The 17,819-nt window shown below is 44.1% G+C and overlaps 1 protein-coding gene across 1 annotated transcript in view; it reads left to right on the forward strand.

Moving 5' to 3' along the window:
- shtn3 (shootin 3) overlaps positions 1–17,819 on the forward strand; it is a 43,958-nt gene that overhangs the window by 2,700 nt on the left and 23,439 nt on the right. Inside the window, 11 exon segments of the mRNA XM_027286071.1 lie at positions 3,485–3,545; positions 13,799–13,893; positions 14,492–14,660; positions 14,747–14,844; positions 15,078–15,159; positions 15,252–15,346; positions 15,961–16,107; positions 16,357–16,510; positions 16,973–17,076; positions 17,078–17,110; positions 17,113–17,159. Coding sequence (XP_027141872.1) covers positions 3,485–3,545; positions 13,799–13,893; positions 14,492–14,660; positions 14,747–14,844; positions 15,078–15,159; positions 15,252–15,346; positions 15,961–16,107; positions 16,357–16,510; positions 16,973–17,076; positions 17,078–17,110; positions 17,113–17,159 — 1,085 coding nt within the window.

The following is a 17,819-nucleotide window of genomic DNA, read 5'->3' on the forward strand; positions in this document are numbered from 1 at the left end:
ACCGCTCACCCCCGGCAGTGACTCGCTGCCTTGCTGCCCTCTGTGCTTGGCTCCTCAGGGAAATCTGAGCTGACAGTGTGTGAGACTGCAGGTAGAGCTGGAGGGAGGAAAGTGGGCCAAGAGCTGGAGAGCTGGAGAGAGGGAGAGCTGGATGCTGAGCGTCCTTTTTGTCCTTTTTTATCTGTGAATATCGGCTTGGTTTTGTCGCAGTTACGCCCCTTTCACAGACTCAAATCTACGTCCCTTTGAAACGTTGCTCGTCACTCCACGTTTAGTCGAGATCAGACGATGTGGTGTGTGAGCTTTGATCACATTGTTGTACCGTTGTGTTCTGCTTTTAATGTTGAACAGATTTAATTTAGATCGTATTTATCTGATTTTCAGGAAGGTTAGCATCGATGATACATCAGCCCAAGAAGTAGCTCTCTTAAGTGGATCAGATAACCTCTTCACACCTGGTGTTAACATGCGATCTGTGTCTGGATAAGGACAAACACGTGTTACTCCATCCATCCCTTTCCTTCTGTTTATCCGGGGTCAGGTCACCCTGGCAGCAGGTTTAGCGGGCCGTACCAGATGAGTTCCTGGTCTGTCCCGTAGTCTCCACCCGGTTGGATGTGCCTGGAACGCCTCCAAAGAAAGGCGCCTAGTAGACATCCTAATCAGGTACCTGAACCACCTCAGCAGGTCCCTTTTAACACAGGCCAGGGCTCTACTCCAAGATCCTTTTGGATGTTCGTGCTCCTAAAGACTGAGACCGGACACCCTACGGAGGAAGCTCATTTCGGCTGCTTGTATTGGGCTTAGAAAAATCAAGACCTTTACCTACTGGGAGACTCCAGTACAACGCCTGCGATACTACCGAAGCCGCACCATTCGCCTGGTCCATCTCTTGCTCCATTTATCCGTCACTCATGAGCAAGACCCTGAGTCTTCACTCCCAACCCAGAGGGAGCTTTCCACCGATTTCCAAGAGAGAACCATGGCCTCAGACTCACATGTTAATGCAAGGTGTAAAGGAAGAATTTACAGTTCACATGTATCGAGCTTGAACAGTATGTCCAGGCTGCTAACAAGAACAGCAGTGACCTCTTCATTAGTCAGCGTGGGCTGATGTATTTAGTGCTGACTGATGACGGGTAAATACAGTTTGGTCACTCTGGGATTTTTCCCGGCTTCACAAGGGGACAAAGATTACCTGAATGCATCATTAAACACCTGAGGCGTCTGTACTGGGGGATACAAACGACGCACCAGCAGAATGCTGATTTGGTTGGTTTGCTTGTAGAGCACATTGTTACTTTAAATAACTTAAAAGTTGTATCACATCTCTTTGTCCAACCTTGAGCTGGGTTGTAACACACGCAGGAGCTCTGAAGCTACATTCAATTCAGGAATTGTGTTTTAAATCTGGATCAGAGTCACGTCTTCTCTCTCATTACAGATGAACATCAGTATACTGTTGGTAATGAACGTTGGCGGTCAGTCAGTTCTTTCTTCTCGAACCTATCTCATCGTTTACTGATACTTTTGCTTCACTGGACGTTTCATGAGTTCCAATTACCGTTTTAAATGATGTTCGTGCAGAGCACAGCAGCATTGCAGATACTCTGCCATTGACTGCGGTCACACAGGCGGCCAACTGGACTTCTCCGTCCAATAATGAGAAGAGGCAGTGACTTCAGCTCTGATCAATAATGAGATTATGTCATTCCCTTGTTAACCTGAGATTAGACAGGAGAGGAATTAATTGATTATGATGTTAGACAAAGTGAACTTGAGGTCTTTGTTGTGTTTGGGTGTGGTTTACTGTCCAAGAAAACTACGCTTTGACCTTGAGTGTTAATTTCACTGACGTCTGTAGATGCTGCTGCTGTCAACCAGGTTTCATCCCTCCGACATCCAAACCAGGCTCCACAGCTGCTCATACTAAATATAGCACAGAACATGGGATACTTAGATCAGATCATTTGGATGTGAAAACGAGCAGTTGTGGCCTTTTCAGCCTCTCGTAGGAAGATGTCTGTTATCAGAAGTGTAGCCTTCAACGAGGAGGAGGATCAGGCAGAATGAATATTTATATGTCAAACATGGTGAGCTGGAAATCTTCTTGTACTGCACTTTCTTAGTCTCCTGAGACTGAAGTGTTTCCAAAAAACTATTCGCTTTCTGGCTCTGAAGGTCTCAGAGGCGGCTAACCGTCAGAGTTTCTAAACCACGGCAAATTTATTACAAAAGAAAACATGACTCTGTGCTAATTAATGCAAAAAGCAGTCCAGCATTTTATAGAATTTACAGTATTTTGCTACAAACTACAAAGTTAGAACTGGAAGTTTGCAGTTCTTATGTAAATACGCAGTACTATTACTCTTAATACTTCAAGTATATTTTGATGCTACAGGCCAACAACTTCACACAGAGCAGCTTGAGCTGAATAAAACCAGAGATGTATAGTAACGAAGTGGAACTACTTAAGTACTAAAATGCAGTATCTGTACTTTTTTGGAGTATACACTTGTATGTGGCCTTTTATTTCCTTGTACTGCTGCTTTGGCCAAAGAAGTTGTGCCTTAATAAATATTTACAAATAATTTAATTTAATATAAACAACAGTACTTGTACTTTTACTTTCAGTACTTGAGTAGCAATTTTTTACATACTTCTACTTGCAATACTTAAGTACAAAACATTTTGAATGCTTTAGTACTTTTACTTAAGTATGGTGTTTAACGAACACTTCAACTTCTACTCAAGTCAGTTTTTTGATATAGCACTTGTACTCCTTTACTTCAGTACTTTATACATCTCTGAATAAAACACCCTCTGCAAACTTAACTTAGCAAGTTAACAAAGTCTGATGGACAAAACACTTGTTAAAAACACGGACTAAGAACTGTCACGTCCGCAAAGACGAGCCCGAACTCGTCATGGAGTATTTTCACACTGTGGTACTGCTTCTTTCACATCAATGCTTCCTCCAACACTGATCTCATGAGTGTCACCGGTAGCAGGTCAGAGATCAGTTCGTGGTTGAACCATCAGATCTGCATCATCGCCACAGTTCTGCGTGGCAGCTGCCGGTGGTGGGAAAGCATAGCTCGGTTTCCACAATGACACACAATTAATCTGCGGATGAAAGAATGAATTAAACAACTTGAGGGTCAGATTTATTCATTTGACAAATGAAGTCATGTCATGAATTTTTAATGCAGAAGCACTAATGGTTCTAAATTACACATCTGTCAGCATCGTTCCTATCGGACTCCATGGTGGACTCGTCTGTTGCTTTTGAACGTTCAGGCGCCTGTTTGTTTTCTCCAATTGTCCTTGAAGTGTTTTGGGATGAAGTTGTAACAGCTTAGTGTGTAGCTTGTGGTTGTCTGACTCACACACTCACATGTGTGTGTGTGTGTGAGTAACAGTTGGTATCACTATATTCAGTGTGTTGTGGAACATGATCTAATGCTGCTGTCTGTCCCTGCAGTGCAACAGACTGGCGGAGGAGAGAGACGAGGCCGAGAGACAACTCAAACACATCAAGAGAGGTGAGTCCGGCTTCCTGTAACCTCCATCAGACTGCTCCGTCATCACAGACGCCAGGGTGGAAACTCACACCACTGTGTGTGATGCGCGTTAATGCGTATAACAGAGTAAGATGAAGGAATGATTCAGCGTCCACGCTCTTAATCCTGCATAACTTTAAGCCTTAATATAATGTGAACAGGTGAGTTGTATATAAATTCACCCTCAGTACAGTTGTCATGAACGGGGAAATTAGCTACAGAGACCAAAACTGTTTTTTGTACCAGGCTGTAAACATGTTTATTTCTGCTGTGAAGTTGGACATTTGAACATGGGGACTTATGGAGACTGACTCACTTCTGGAGCCAGCCTCAGGTGGACGTTAGAGGAACTGCAGTTTGTGATAAAAACAATGGCCAAAAACTAAAAGAAATGTCATAATCTGTCAGCTCGACACACTCAGACATCTTGTGCTGTAACGCACACCAACACATCATCCCGCCTACAATCAGACAGGTGACACCTTCACTTCCTCCCTCCCTCCTCCCCCCCTCTAAACCTTCACACCTTTTCACCTCACCTCTCCCGACGTGACATCACAGACACCTTGTTCTCTGAATGGGTGTGTTTTTAAAAGAGGAGAGTCTCAGTTTCCATGACGACTGTCAGGACATTTAGCCAGCTGGGGGGAGGAGAGCGTTTGTGTTTTGTGGAGTTTAACCTCAATTATTAACTGTTAGGAGGGAGGAAGGCTGCTGACGCTGCAGCTCCTGGCTTCAACATGACTATTCACAGAGGTAAGAGAACATGTACTGACAATAATCAGATATCGATTTATGTGAGGCTGCTGATGCTGACCTGTATGGCTGAATTAGTTCAGTTGCATCTCCTTCAGTATATTTCGCTGTATGTGTTAAATGGGTTGGGGTCTTTTTTAGATGATGGCACATGATGTTTGATGATGTTTTTTGTTACAACCTTGCCCAAATTAACGAGGTGTTTCTCCCTAATTGGATGAAATAAGTTGGTCAGAGAGAAGAGGTTGGTGATCAGCCGAGTCACTTTGTCTGCCTGTTGCGGTTATTGTTCAGAAGGTAACAGGAGAACCGGACAGCATCCACCTGGAGTTCACCTCGTTTCAGTTTACCCCGAACTGTTTAAGACAGGAAGTTGATGGTGAATGGGTTGAGGTTCATTTGGTCATTCATTTATCATCACCGGATAAAGATATTTCTGATTAGTCATTGTATAGTCATCTTATTATTATCCTAGTCTGACTGACCAGATGTAGACAGTTGGTATAAGCCTGCCATTGGCTTGTGGAAGTGGTTTGGCTACAAGAAACAACACACTGTTGGTGATCGCACCATTACTGCATCCTCAGCTTGGCACCGCCCATGACGCTTTAATACAATTCTGTTTTTGTAGGTTTGATTGGGCAACCCACTCGTCATATTTATGTACTGTTAGCCATGCTGGTGCTATGAAGTGTTGGTTAATCTACCATTTTAGTTCAGACTGAAATGTCTCAATAACTATCAGATGGATTGGCACAGAATGGTCACTTTTCTACTGACAGAAATATCTTCTTTGGATTGGATTTGGTACACACATTCATGGTCCACAGATGATGTGTCCCAGTGAATTTCCATTTCCATTTAGTCATTTATCCGCTTTTATCCAAAGCGACTTACAGGGAGCAGTTTGGGGTTTGGTATCTTGCCCAAGGACACTTTGACATGCAGACTGAAGGAGCTGGGGATGCCCAAGGACACTTTGACATGCAGACTGAAGGAGCTGGGGATCGAACCACCGATCATCTGATTAGTGGAGCTCATGAGCTTGTAACTTAGTCACTTCTTGCTAATGTTGTCTTGACATATTGAATGAATTTCCAAATTTGGTCCAGCAACTTTTCATTTGGCGCCGTAATCAGGTCAAAATTGTCCAATATTTTGGTTTATAAGAACATTCCCATTGGCCTCAACACTCAACAGTCTTGTTTACTCTCTCTATGATCCCAGGAAGAGTGGCTGTAGCTGTGCTGGGTGACGACTAATGGGGATCACAGTTGAGTCTTTAATTAGTAATTTGATAACACTGCTGTGGTCGATAGGGAATTAGGTTTGGCAAAGGGACGGTTCTGTTAGCATTGGAACAAACAGTAGAGGAGACATGGGACAATTTTTAGATTGATTCAATAAATGTATTTATTTGGAAATAAAATACCATGAAGCTGAACTGTCGGGAGCTTTTGTAAATCTGGATGTCTCCAATTGTTCGAATCTGTCCCACTCAGCGGCAGCGATGGACTTTGAAAGTGAAATTAAAGATGAATAACTGTGAGACAGACGGACGACGAGTCCTTGAGTTGGACTCAAACCCAGGAACTTGTCAAAAACTTTGTCTGCAAAAGCAAAACCTACATTTTTCAGAGTCAGCAGTTCAGTGCTGACTCTTGGATCCCGTCACTCCAGACGTTCAGTCCTTCCATTCATTCACTCATTTATTCATTCACTACCTCTCCCGAGAGAAGACAGCAGTCGCTCTTGTCATGTTATTCCCATGAATTATTGAAACCTCCTGCCATGAATTATTCAGCAGCAGAAAATGGGGGAAGGACGAGTGTGTGTGTGTGTGTGTGTGTGTGTGTGTGTGTGGGAGGGGGTTACCACTCCTGCCTGACTCTTTATCCATTGTGGCCCTTCAAAAGGCTTTTCTACCTGCTACTCCATATTTGATGGCCACATTTGAATGAATTTAATGAAGGAGACTTTGCTCGCCGGCAGGTACTTGATTTCCGTCTCGTTTGAATCTCAAAGGCCAGACTGAGCGAGTTCAGATTAACTGACAATAAAAGGGAGGAAAACATAACCTGACCCCGGGACTCACTGTTAGATAATACACCCGCCCCGATGATGGATGAGCACGCTCATGATTGTGCAGCTTTGAATTCGTAACGCGTCTGGGTTGCTGAAAGATCTCGTGGATGAGCGAAATAACTCAACAAATATCGGATTGTTTTCTATGAAATTTGGTGCAAATGTTGGTCCCCAGAGGATGAATCCTGATTTCTTTGGTGGTTCTCTGACTTTTTGTTCAGCACCACCAATAGCTCACATTCAAAACTCCTAGTTAAGGTCTGTTTTAGTTTTCTGGTTCCAGGATGCATGAAGAAATGGAAACGTGTTGGTCCTACAATATTCGTCTGCATGTGCTGCTAAAACAAGTTGGTGAAAGTTGTGGGAGAACTGAGATGGACACAAACTGTGGTCTGACAAGCTTTTGGAGCTTAAACCATCCGCCCCCACCTCCTTCCTGAGACTATTTGTTACTTCGGTCATAAAGCATGGTGCAAGTGTGTGAAGGTCCTAATGGTCCACATCCTCCAAGCAGACTTCAGGAGGTAGCACAAACTGAACTACTATGCGTCCATAGATATCCGGACTAAGACTGAAGTGCAGACCAGTGTGACCTCCAACAACACACCATCAGGCACCAGTCTGATGAAGGATGGTAACCTTAAGTGCCCTAAAGCCTTAAACATAGATCGTCTTAATGAAGTCTGAAAGAAGCAGAGAGATCTTTGAAGTGTTTGACTTTGACTGTTGTGTTTCAAAGCAAGTTGATCAATCACGAGTTGATCAATATAGCAACCACAGCAAGTAGAAGCAGCTATTAAAGTTCCTGCAGCATCTTTTTTCAGAGAGTTTCTATCAGAAGCTTTCTTTGCTTTCAGCAGAAGTAGACGTGTTCTAGTTCCTTCCTCACAGCCATGGCTGCACGTTCATGAGTCTTTCAGCTGGTGGTAGGAAGCAGGCGGAGCTGATCTGTCTCACAGTCTGTAATTTTATGCTTTGTATTAAGCCGGAGCTGCAGAACAAGTCGTTTACGAGGGAGCTGAGTGTCAAACGTGCATCACAGGATGAGATTTTAATAGCAGCCAAAATCTCAGAGTTTCAAACCAGATGCTGAGAGAGAGAGAGATGAGTCAGGGTGACTTTCTTTACTGGAAATACCATGCCTCAAAAACAAAAGAGTGCATGAAACAAGACGACAAAGGGAGTATTGTTTGTTACCCAGAGCGAAACCGACTGGATCAACATCATCTAATGCTGCTATAAGTGAACACGTAGCTGGAAGCTAACGCCACTCAGCTTTACAGGACTGACGGTCTGCAGCGCTGCAGCTTCACATAAAAAGCCAGTGGCTGCACTTTCCCTGCATTCGAGTGCTTTTGGAAAAACACTGTAATTAAACGCTGAGAGCGCATGAAGGACAGACAAAGTGGAGACCAGGAGACTCTCATTTAGCCTCACTGTCGTACTGAAGAGATGATGCAGCTTTCTGGGTTCATAGGACAAGAAGAAGGCACGTCGGTGATGACTTATTAAGATATCATTTCATATTATTTATTGTTTTGGATCCCACGTTAATAATTTCTGATTCTGTAGCTTTTAGGTCTCTCTCTCTCAGTTAGACTCAGATCTAGAAGGTCCTTCATGAAATAAACAAAGTCAGAACACACACAGGTGGATTATCAGAGTTTAGTCTGTGAATCCACCTGGATAGTCTCAGTTTCAGAGACATTTCAGGCTGTCTGTGGAGGTTTGACCGATCTAAGTGCGTGACGTGGGGCTCCATTCTATTTCCAAAAGTTGGCCGCCAACCATCGGAGCCAACGGAGACAGACAGAAACGGATGACCCTCCACTGAAATGTCTGAATCCAGCCTTAATTCAACATATTTTATTTGTTAACATTAACAGGCTAAAAGAACCTGCCAGTGTCCGGAAATGAAGTGAACACATTTACTTCCCACAGTTAGTTACTTTAAAATATGGACTATAAACGACTGTCATGAAGTCACACAATAAAAGATATGAGTACTTGACAAATGAAGGCCAACAAAGAGAGAGAAAAGAAGCGTGGACAGTCGAATCAGACATATTTTTATATATGTTTTAACTGGGCTGAAGGTTTTATTTGAGTTCTTCCATCCCAAAACCGTCAAACACACAACAAATCACATTTACAACTGAATCTGTGAAGTAGAAGCTTAAGAGAAGCACTCGAAGGCAGGATTAGTCCGTCTATTGTTCACAGCTCAGCTCGGTTTAAATGCTACAGCTTAATCATCACTGGCATTAATGCTGTTCTTTTTATTGTAAGTCCTTTTTTTTAGAGAAGAATGTGACTTTTTCGGTCACTGATGCATCCCGAAAGTCAGCAGCAATCACAACGTATCGTATCATCTCTTGAACATGAGCGTGCGAGAAGGTTTGGTCCTGCTTTCAGTGCACGTGCATGTTGAAAACTGTCCAGGTTTAACACTCTGTGTTGGGATTTCACCGTTACTCCCGGATGAACGTGCTTACCGTTAGATAATCCTCCAAATATCTGTTAATAACACGCGTCGTCACTAAAGAGGCTTTTTGCCGGAGCTCCAGCTCAAACAAAACAAAAGCTGCGTTTCTGTTTTTAGTCTGAGGAGAAATGACGTGCCCTTAAAACCTGTCATGATCCGACAGAGGACTTAGTGACCCGGAACAGGTTCTGACAGCAGACAGAGCGCTGTAGGACAAACCCTGCGTCTCAGTGAGAGGAAACCCGACTGTCAGTTTAAGGATTTCAGCTCTCAGTAATGTTCTTCTGCTCAGGATTCAAAGGTTTATCTGACACAACAGACCATCAATTCATTATTTGAAGTATTTTTTAGAAGAAATACCAAAATATTCTAATTCCAGCTTCTCAAATGGGAGAATTTGTTGGTTATGTCATCATTTTAAGAACTTAAATTAAACACCTTTGGGATTTTTATTGTTGGTCGAACAAAACAAGTGACCTGAGCCCGTCAGCTTTGGCTTCGTGAAGTTCTGGAAAGTTATTTTATTATTGTTTTCTAATATTTTACAGATCTAGCCAATGAAATTCTCCTAGGATCATGATCATCTCTTGCAAATGGGATAAATAAATGTTCATACAACACTGAGGTTACATCTTAAATATTCAGTAAGGAAAAGAAACGCTTATGTCAAGATCAATAACACATAAAGGAAGCTGGTCTTAATCAAGAGTATTGAAAGACTCTGACATGATGGTGGCACTCGATGGAAAACAAAGTCCTGCCGTGCCCCTTTATTTGCAAAAACCCCAAATAAATGGTGCTAATCCAACATACTGCAGCGTGGAGCCGCCTCCAATCACAGCAGAGGAAGTTCCTTCAAGCTCAAAGCTCTACAGCCCAAACAGTAACCTCAAGTCTCTGATATCTTTGACACGTGATTCATACGTGATGTTAGTTCCAGTCTACGTGGAAGGTGACGTGCTGGTTTCTTGGATAAATGACGGAAGCAGCCGTCAATGAACCCATCAGACGGATTTGAATTGTCTGAAGTTTGTAAGTTGGTAAACCTTGTTTATGTTTGTGACATACCAAACATTTGTTTATTTGCTGCATATGTAACATTAAAAATACAGCAAGACATGTTCATATATACGGCAGCAGTCAGTCACACTGCACTGATTGCCAGAACAAGGAAAGAAACTGTGTGTACACACTGCACATCATTATCTTACAGACAATCCTCCAGTATTTCCCAGTGATGGCACCAGCTGTTGGTTTCTCAGAGTAGAATACAAACAGAACCAGAAATAACAGAGTATATGACCCGCTCTCCACCGCCTCTGCCTCCCGTGTCGGGTCTGACCCGCAGAGCTGGAGCTGAACCGCGGTGCAGCTGAGCGGAGGACGATGCGCCGTGGCGTGTGAGGTGGTTAAAGCGACTGAATGCAGCGGAGGGTTTAAATGAGTCTCAGGCTGGCCGGGAGGGAACCACACACTCCGACCGAAGCCCGTCTGGAAGCGTTAAACATTGAATGAGGGGTTTAAAAATAGATTCAGAAGCCTTCCCTGTCCTCCTCCTCCTCTTATATCATCCTCGCTTCCCTCACTCAAACCTCACTGCCTCATTGGCACTGACAGATAAATATCATCGCAGGGTTCAAAGGTCACTGCTGGTACAGTAAAGCTGTTCTCTTGATCTATCCAGATTTTAGCTTTTGTAGGTATTGTGGAGCAATACCAAATGGGGTATGAATCACACGCCAGCGTGTCAAGTCATTTGGCGTTATCTCAATACAAAATGTATCTACTGAGTTATATCGGTGAGGCGCAGCGTGAATATCATAGATGAAGAGTGAGTCCACATCTGGAGGATCTTCGGGTGGATGAACAGGGTCAAACAAACACAAGACGTCACTTAAAGGCCGCTGATTGAGTCCTGTGTGAACTAAATCGATCAGGAAGCGCAGCGGCTCTGGATCTCACGGTAACCACCAAACTGTGCGACCGTAGACGTCATCGTAGCTCATCAGTCCGGCAAAAAGCATCACAGCAGGTGTTAGAGTGGAATGGTGGCGCTGAAAATCCTCAGGGAGCAATCTGAATGGACTTCACCTTCAGGTCCTAAAGATCTATCAGCTCATCTTTAAAAAACTGGTTTGGAGGATTGGAGTCTTCTCTTTATTTTTTTGTGTCATTTTCCATCGTCGTCTTTAAAAAGTTAGATAATGTTTGTTGAAGATGAAATAATGGATGTGGATCCGTTTTCTGCAAACAAGTAAACACTAAAGCTTGAAATGAAGTCAGCTCTCTGTGCTTTAGAGATCAATATACAAGCTGCTGTAGCTGCAGTGTGACGTCCTGGAGATAGTCTGTTCCCTAAAAGCATCGCTGCACAAAGGACACACAAACCTGAGCTATAACCAGCGTGTGGTGTGTTGCTGTGTGTGTGTTTATATATAATTGTGTTGCATCCAGGCTATGAAAGCAGACGGAGAAGCATTAGTCATGTCGCCTGTGAGCAGACAACTCTTCCTGAGAGATCCTGAGAGGTGGAATCAGGGTGAAGTGAGCCTGAAGGCCTCACTGACACAGATACAGGTATTGGTCGTGGTGGTGACAGGTGACTTTCTCTTTATTTTATACGTACCATGATACAAATTTTACAACACTGAAAATGTATATTTGCAATAAAAGACATCGGGTAGATATTCACAGGGGTTAAAATCGTCTAGAATGGCGTTGAAGACCAAATAAATGTGACGGAGTGAACAAGGTCATTTTCATCTGTTTGATCAACTGGTGAGCCAACAGCAGATAACAAACAGTGCAGTGTTTTATTTCATTTGTACAAAATATAAACTCAGTTGACGTGTGATTCTGACTTTAAAAGATGGACTTCCATTGGACGGATTGGTGTTGGGTACCGTGTAACTGCATCCACAGCACAACACCTGTCTGTTTCCTGGCAGAAGCATTTGCTGTGAACATAAAACATAATTTTCTCTTTGAATCCGAATAACTTTGAGGGTGGACTGTAGCAGCGTTACAGTGTGACGGGTCTTTTCTTTATCTGGATGACACCTGAGCGAGTGCTGAGCAGGCAGGAGGGTTTCACTTACAGCAGCCTAACAACCGGCCTGCATGTGGAAAATGACAGACGGGCAGCCCGTCATTAGCTGCTGAATTGATGTTTGTGACGGACGGTACGAGCCGGTGTTGAGCTGTACGTGCTAAATGTTGAGATCGGATTGCTGTGTGTTCGAATACTCCCGACACAGCGGCGGTTCAATGTTGAATGTTGGTTCTTCTGGCAGAAGATACTGTAAAAGACGGCGGTTCAACGTGGTGGATATCGTGAAAGAAAGAGGAGCTAAAGCATGGAAAGGTTAGAGTGACGAGTAAGGAGGAAATGGAGCATTAGATGGACTGTCGATTGGTGCTGGTCCAGGCGTTGAGTCCATCTACACTCTAACGCTCACCTTTAGTCATGAGATTGGGTTAGTGACCAAAAGAACAAGATTGATTTTCCAAGATTACCACCAAAATGAGCTCGGACATCCGGAGCCGCTCCTTCGTGTTTGCCAGCTGAGGTGGTTTTGGCATCACCTTCCTTTGGAGGTGTTCTGGCACATCCAACTGGATGGAGACCCCAAAGCAGACCCAAGACTCGCTGGAAAGACTATATAGCCCGTCTTGCCTGGTAATGCCATGGGATCCTCCAGGAGAATCTGGTATATGTAGCTATTGAACCACCACGACCCGACCCCAGATAAGTGGAAGAAACTGGATGCATTGAAAACCGAAGATGACATTTACCCAAGTAGTTAGAGAGTCTCTGGCAGTGTTTGAGGACAGAAAGGAACACCGTCCTCTTGACCTGAGCTGTGTATGTGAGCAGTATAATCAGATTTGAGGCTTGTACATCGACCAGGAGAGAGTCTGTTAATGGATCAGGGATGTTAGCAGGAGCTTCCGGTTGGCTGTAATACAATCCAGCCACAGCAGACTGAAGGAGTCCAAGGTCTAAGTCTGTCACCACAACCAAGCTGAAACCATCAATGAAGGGTAGAGCAGAGAAGCAGTGTTGGATTTAAATGATTTGAATCATCTGTCACTTGGTGGCAAAGCTGCTTCATCGCGTCGTGTCTGGATTTCACCAAAGTCTCCATAACTGGGTCGTCTTAAAATAACTGGTGACACGTTTGACAGCTGCGAGCGTCGAACAACCTCAGGCTCGGCATTTGCTGTAGTTTTTACAGTGAAACTGACGAACGTCGTCTTGACAGAACATCGGCATCACAAGAAATGAAACACGGGAAGTTTAAGATCTCTCCGTTCAGATAGACGAACGTCGCTCTCTTTTAAAAACTATGATTGCATTTTACATCTGAAACTGTTAGAAGGTATCATCCAAAAAGACATACAGATGTTTCAGACTTTTCAGACTTGAACTTTTATGAAATGTTTATATTTTTTGAGGGTCTCACTTCTACTTTGCTTCTATGATCCGATTTTATAGATTTAACTTTTCTTTCTTGAAATCTCTTAAAAGAAAATGTTTTTGTCTTCTCTCGTCCTTAAATAGGTCCGATATGTTGTATTTCAGTAGACATCATCACAATTATTCCAACACATATTAGTAAATATAGGTAAATATCACCCTGAAACTTTCACAGCTGATTATTCAAATTAAGACAAATATTTTTTGCAATTTTATGTTTAAATATGCAAATGAGGCATTATCTAATTTATTTCTACTTTTGGTGAAATCTACAGACACAAACAGACAAAATGAAGTCAGAGAAACAGACATATGGATTTATAGTTTTTATGCACATATTGGGCTTCATTATGATATACTGATGACAAAAAACAAACGATTGCTTTGTTCTAATGAGTTAATTAATCTACGTTGTCTGTCCTCCCCCAGTGTCCCAGATGGTGATTGAGGAGGTGAGCGTCCTGCAGACTCAGCTGGAGATCGAGAAGTCGTGTCGGGAGAATGCAGAGGCCCTGGCCACAAAGGTCACACACACACACACACACACACACACACGCTCACACACACACACACACACACACACACACACACACACACCTACACACACACTCAATAATCAATACTATACAATTAGCATTATCCAGCTGGCATGAGCAGGAGAATAGAGTGAAGCGCTGAGTCAGGATGACTCTGCACAGAGTTGACTACATTATCTCTGTTAGTGCCTCAGCAGCAAACACTGTAAAAATTTAATAATGTTCAGATTTAGATACAGAGACGCTCGCTCTCTCCTTTTCTCTTCTTAGCTTCCTCCGTCAGCGCCCTCTTCACTCTCTTCTCCTCTGCCATTATGTCCATAGAGGCTGCTGAGCCTGGTTGCAATACCCATTTGCCCAGCTCCGGTTCTGGCACAACACTGGGCCTAAAAAAAAACCCCTTTCTACCCCAAAACAGCTGCAGTACAAACACTAACTCTACCTAACAAACTGAGCTAACAGCAGCTACAGTTGGCAGCAGTTTACTTCACTGTCCACCAGGAAACTCTGATTACAAGTCAGACGTTAGTTTTAAAGTAACACAGTGTGAAGAATGTCACGTTCTCCCGTGTGCTTCGACCTCCAGCTGAACTGTGAGAACAGGAAGTTGAAGTACCTGAGCCTGTCGTCTCGTCCGTGTTTGGACGAGCTGCTTCCCAGCATCTCGGACTGCATCGCGCTCGAGGCCGACTCCGAGGCGGACACAGCCTACGGGAGCCCCGACACCTTCACGCAGTACCAGCAACAGGTTAAAGGTACAAATACAGAGAATTATATATATGTACATATATAGTATAGACAATACACACAATGTTTCATACTTTACCACTCCGTTCTTCAGAGCTGAGGGAGACAGTGAACAGCCTGTTGGAGGAGAAGAAGAATTTTGTCTGTCAGATTCATGAACAGCAGAGACGGATAGAAGAGCTGACTTCACAGGTGAGGACACGTTCACGTTAACGTCACTGCTGCAGGTCAGATCAGATTTATGACTATGAAAATATGACAGCGTGTAAAACCAGTTGGGAATGCAACTAAGTACTTTTACTGAAATACTGTAAAATACTGAAGTTTTCACTGACTCCACTACAGCTCAGAGGTGTGTATTGTAGTTTGCAGATATAACAGTCTGTGACTGTTTATGACACCGGTGTCTCATGCTTTCTTTGCAGTCAGAGAAAGATCAGGCCGAGATGAAGGAGCTCCGTGAAACTGTTGAACAACAAAGTAAATCCATCAAGAGATTCAACCGAGGTGAGCCGCGACACACGGCGGGAACGCGGTCAGGTTTTCAAACGGTTCTTCTTCTTCTTTGGTTTATCTTGACACACTCGATGTCTCCGTAGTCTCCACGATGGCGGCTCAGGAGTACGACGGGATGAAGGAGCAGCTGGACCTGGAGCAGAGCCTGAGAGTCAAAGCTGAGACTTACGCACACGAGGTAGAGAAAGATTTACAGCTACGTTATCTCAAGATGTTGGCAAACAGTTGCCTGTATATGCAGAACACTCAGACAACGTAATCAGCTTATTCCAGTCACATTTATGGCAAAGATTCATGCTCATATTACCTCAAGTTTGGTCTCCACCAACCCCCATGAGAAACATCTGGCTCTTAAGCTTACATTTCTTAGTCTTCCAGTTTTGGATGCAGCTACGCTTAAAGAATAATTTGCTTTGGATCTTTTGATGCATCAAGACAACGTCTGGATTGTCTTTGCAGCTTTTGATTTGCACACAGCAAAGTTTCACTAATCTTCTCACGTGGCAAAGATGTGAAAATATCAGAGGAACATCTTCTCATTTCTAAAACTATTCAGGGACAGTCTGATGACGATGGAGCTAATTGCTTTCCATGAATTACATTGTGCAGTGATAACACTGACCTGCATTGCTGTGTGTGTTAATAAGCTTGTTCCTGATTAATGAAATGTCCTGAATCTGCTGTTTACTGACCTGAAAAGTGAAGAGCCTGCAGGATTTAGACAGACTGTGTGTGATGGACAAACTCGGATGATGTGTTGAATGATGAAGAATCATCATCTTCCTCCTGCAGATGCTGGTGAAGCAGAAGGAGGCCAACAGGCAGAGCATGCTGCTGCTGCAGAGTGCCGAGCCCAGCGTTCAGCTGCTGAAAGCTCTGGAGGACGTCGCTGCCGTCACCAAAACCCTGGAGGAGGAGCGCCTGCAGCATCAGCAGAAGGTAAACCCCAAAATGAGTTTCTCCTTCTTGGATCTTCATGGATCTACAACCAAGTCCAGTTGACTCAGATTTAACGCCTGCTCTTACATGCTTGGAAACAGACGTATTCAGTATGACGCTACATCAACACTGCTGCACAGAAATGTCAGAAAAACTAATGTTAAAGTCTGGTTTGTTGAAGATGTATCAGTACTATATCTGTGTAGCCATCGTGTAGATCACACAATACATGCATGTGTGTGTGTTTAGGTGGAGAGCCTGGAGGCCCAGCTGGAGAAGAGCTGTGTGAAGAAACAGCTGGAGGCTCTGCAGAGGCAGCTGGAGCTGCTGGAGGTGGAGAAGAAGGAGGCAGACGCACGGCTGGAGGAGGCGGAGAAGAAGAACGAGGAGCTGGAGAACAGAGGTGAGCGGAGGTGGAGTGTCCATGACAACGTGATTTCTACGTCTTCAGTGTGTCGCCTCAGATTATTTTAAAGTTCTGCATTGTTACAGAGATAGAGACGTAGAATGACACAACAGTACCTGAAGGCATCGTGACGTAGAGACATTAGCAACCGTCTCCACTGTTTTAAGCGTCCGGGCGTCATTCAGCTCGCCTCACGTCCGCCGAGGATGGCGGCAGCCAGAGCCACCACACCGAGCTTCACAAGCTTCGAGTGGTATACCTAAAAACTGTGACACCTTTGGGTGGAAACGCAGACGTCGCGTCGTACATGAACAGATGTTGGAGACACAAAACCTAAATCTTAAACATAAAGCCTCGATAAATAAAGCCTAGAGACGTAGAATGACACAACAGTACCTGAAGGCATCGTGACGTAGAGACGTTAATAACCGTCTCCACTGTTTTGTCTCCTCTCCACAGTCCACGAGCTCCAGGAGGAGACCCAGAAAAAGATCGCCGTGACGACCAGTGCTGCCGAGCCCCCTCCCCCCGAACCCGGGGTCGCCGCCCCGCCTCCCGCCCCTCCCCGCGCAGCCGCCTCCTCCCCCGCCTCCCCCTCCCCCCCTCCGCCCCTCCCCGCCCCCCCCTCAAGATGCAACCCCCTCAGGTGAGAGAACCACAACAACAACAACAACATCACAGGGGACCAAAGCCCGAGGACGGAGCGTCCTCAGGGGAGTCCGTGTGACTAAACGTGGGTTTAATCTCTTCCACTCCACCCGTCCTCACAGGGGTGGAGACAGCAGGGGCAGCAGAGGGTGGTGTACATCATCATAAATCTGTTTGTTCAAATACGGTTTCAGCACGTCATGATGAAGCAGTCTTTGGTGTTGAACCATTATCAAAGATCTGGTGGCAATTTAACACTCGAAAACTGAAACGGTCAAACATCTCAAAAATATATAAATATTATATTAACAGAGACAGCAGCACGTGAGAAACACTGGAGGAAAATCCATGAATGATTCGGCAACAAAATCTTTTGACATTTGGAGTTCTCTCTAATTTTCAGCACTTTTGGACGATCAGACAGCGAGCACTTCTCCTGTATTTAAACGTCCCATGATCCCCTTTAGTGTTTACTCGTGTGGAAAGCTGACCGTCCTCTGAACGCCGTCGATCTCCAGTTTGTGGTTGGCCAGTTTCATGAAGCTTTGATTATCACAGGAGCTCATTTTATACAGTGAGCTTAATGTAATGGGAACTAACATCACACACCTGACAAATAAATACTTATAGTACCAAAAAGCTGCATGGGATTAAAGTG

The sequence above is a fragment of the Larimichthys crocea genome, chromosome I (genome assembly GCF_000972845.2).
Source record: "Larimichthys crocea isolate SSNF chromosome I, L_crocea_2.0, whole genome shotgun sequence".
NCBI lineage: Eukaryota > Metazoa > Chordata > Actinopteri > Sciaenidae > Larimichthys > Larimichthys crocea.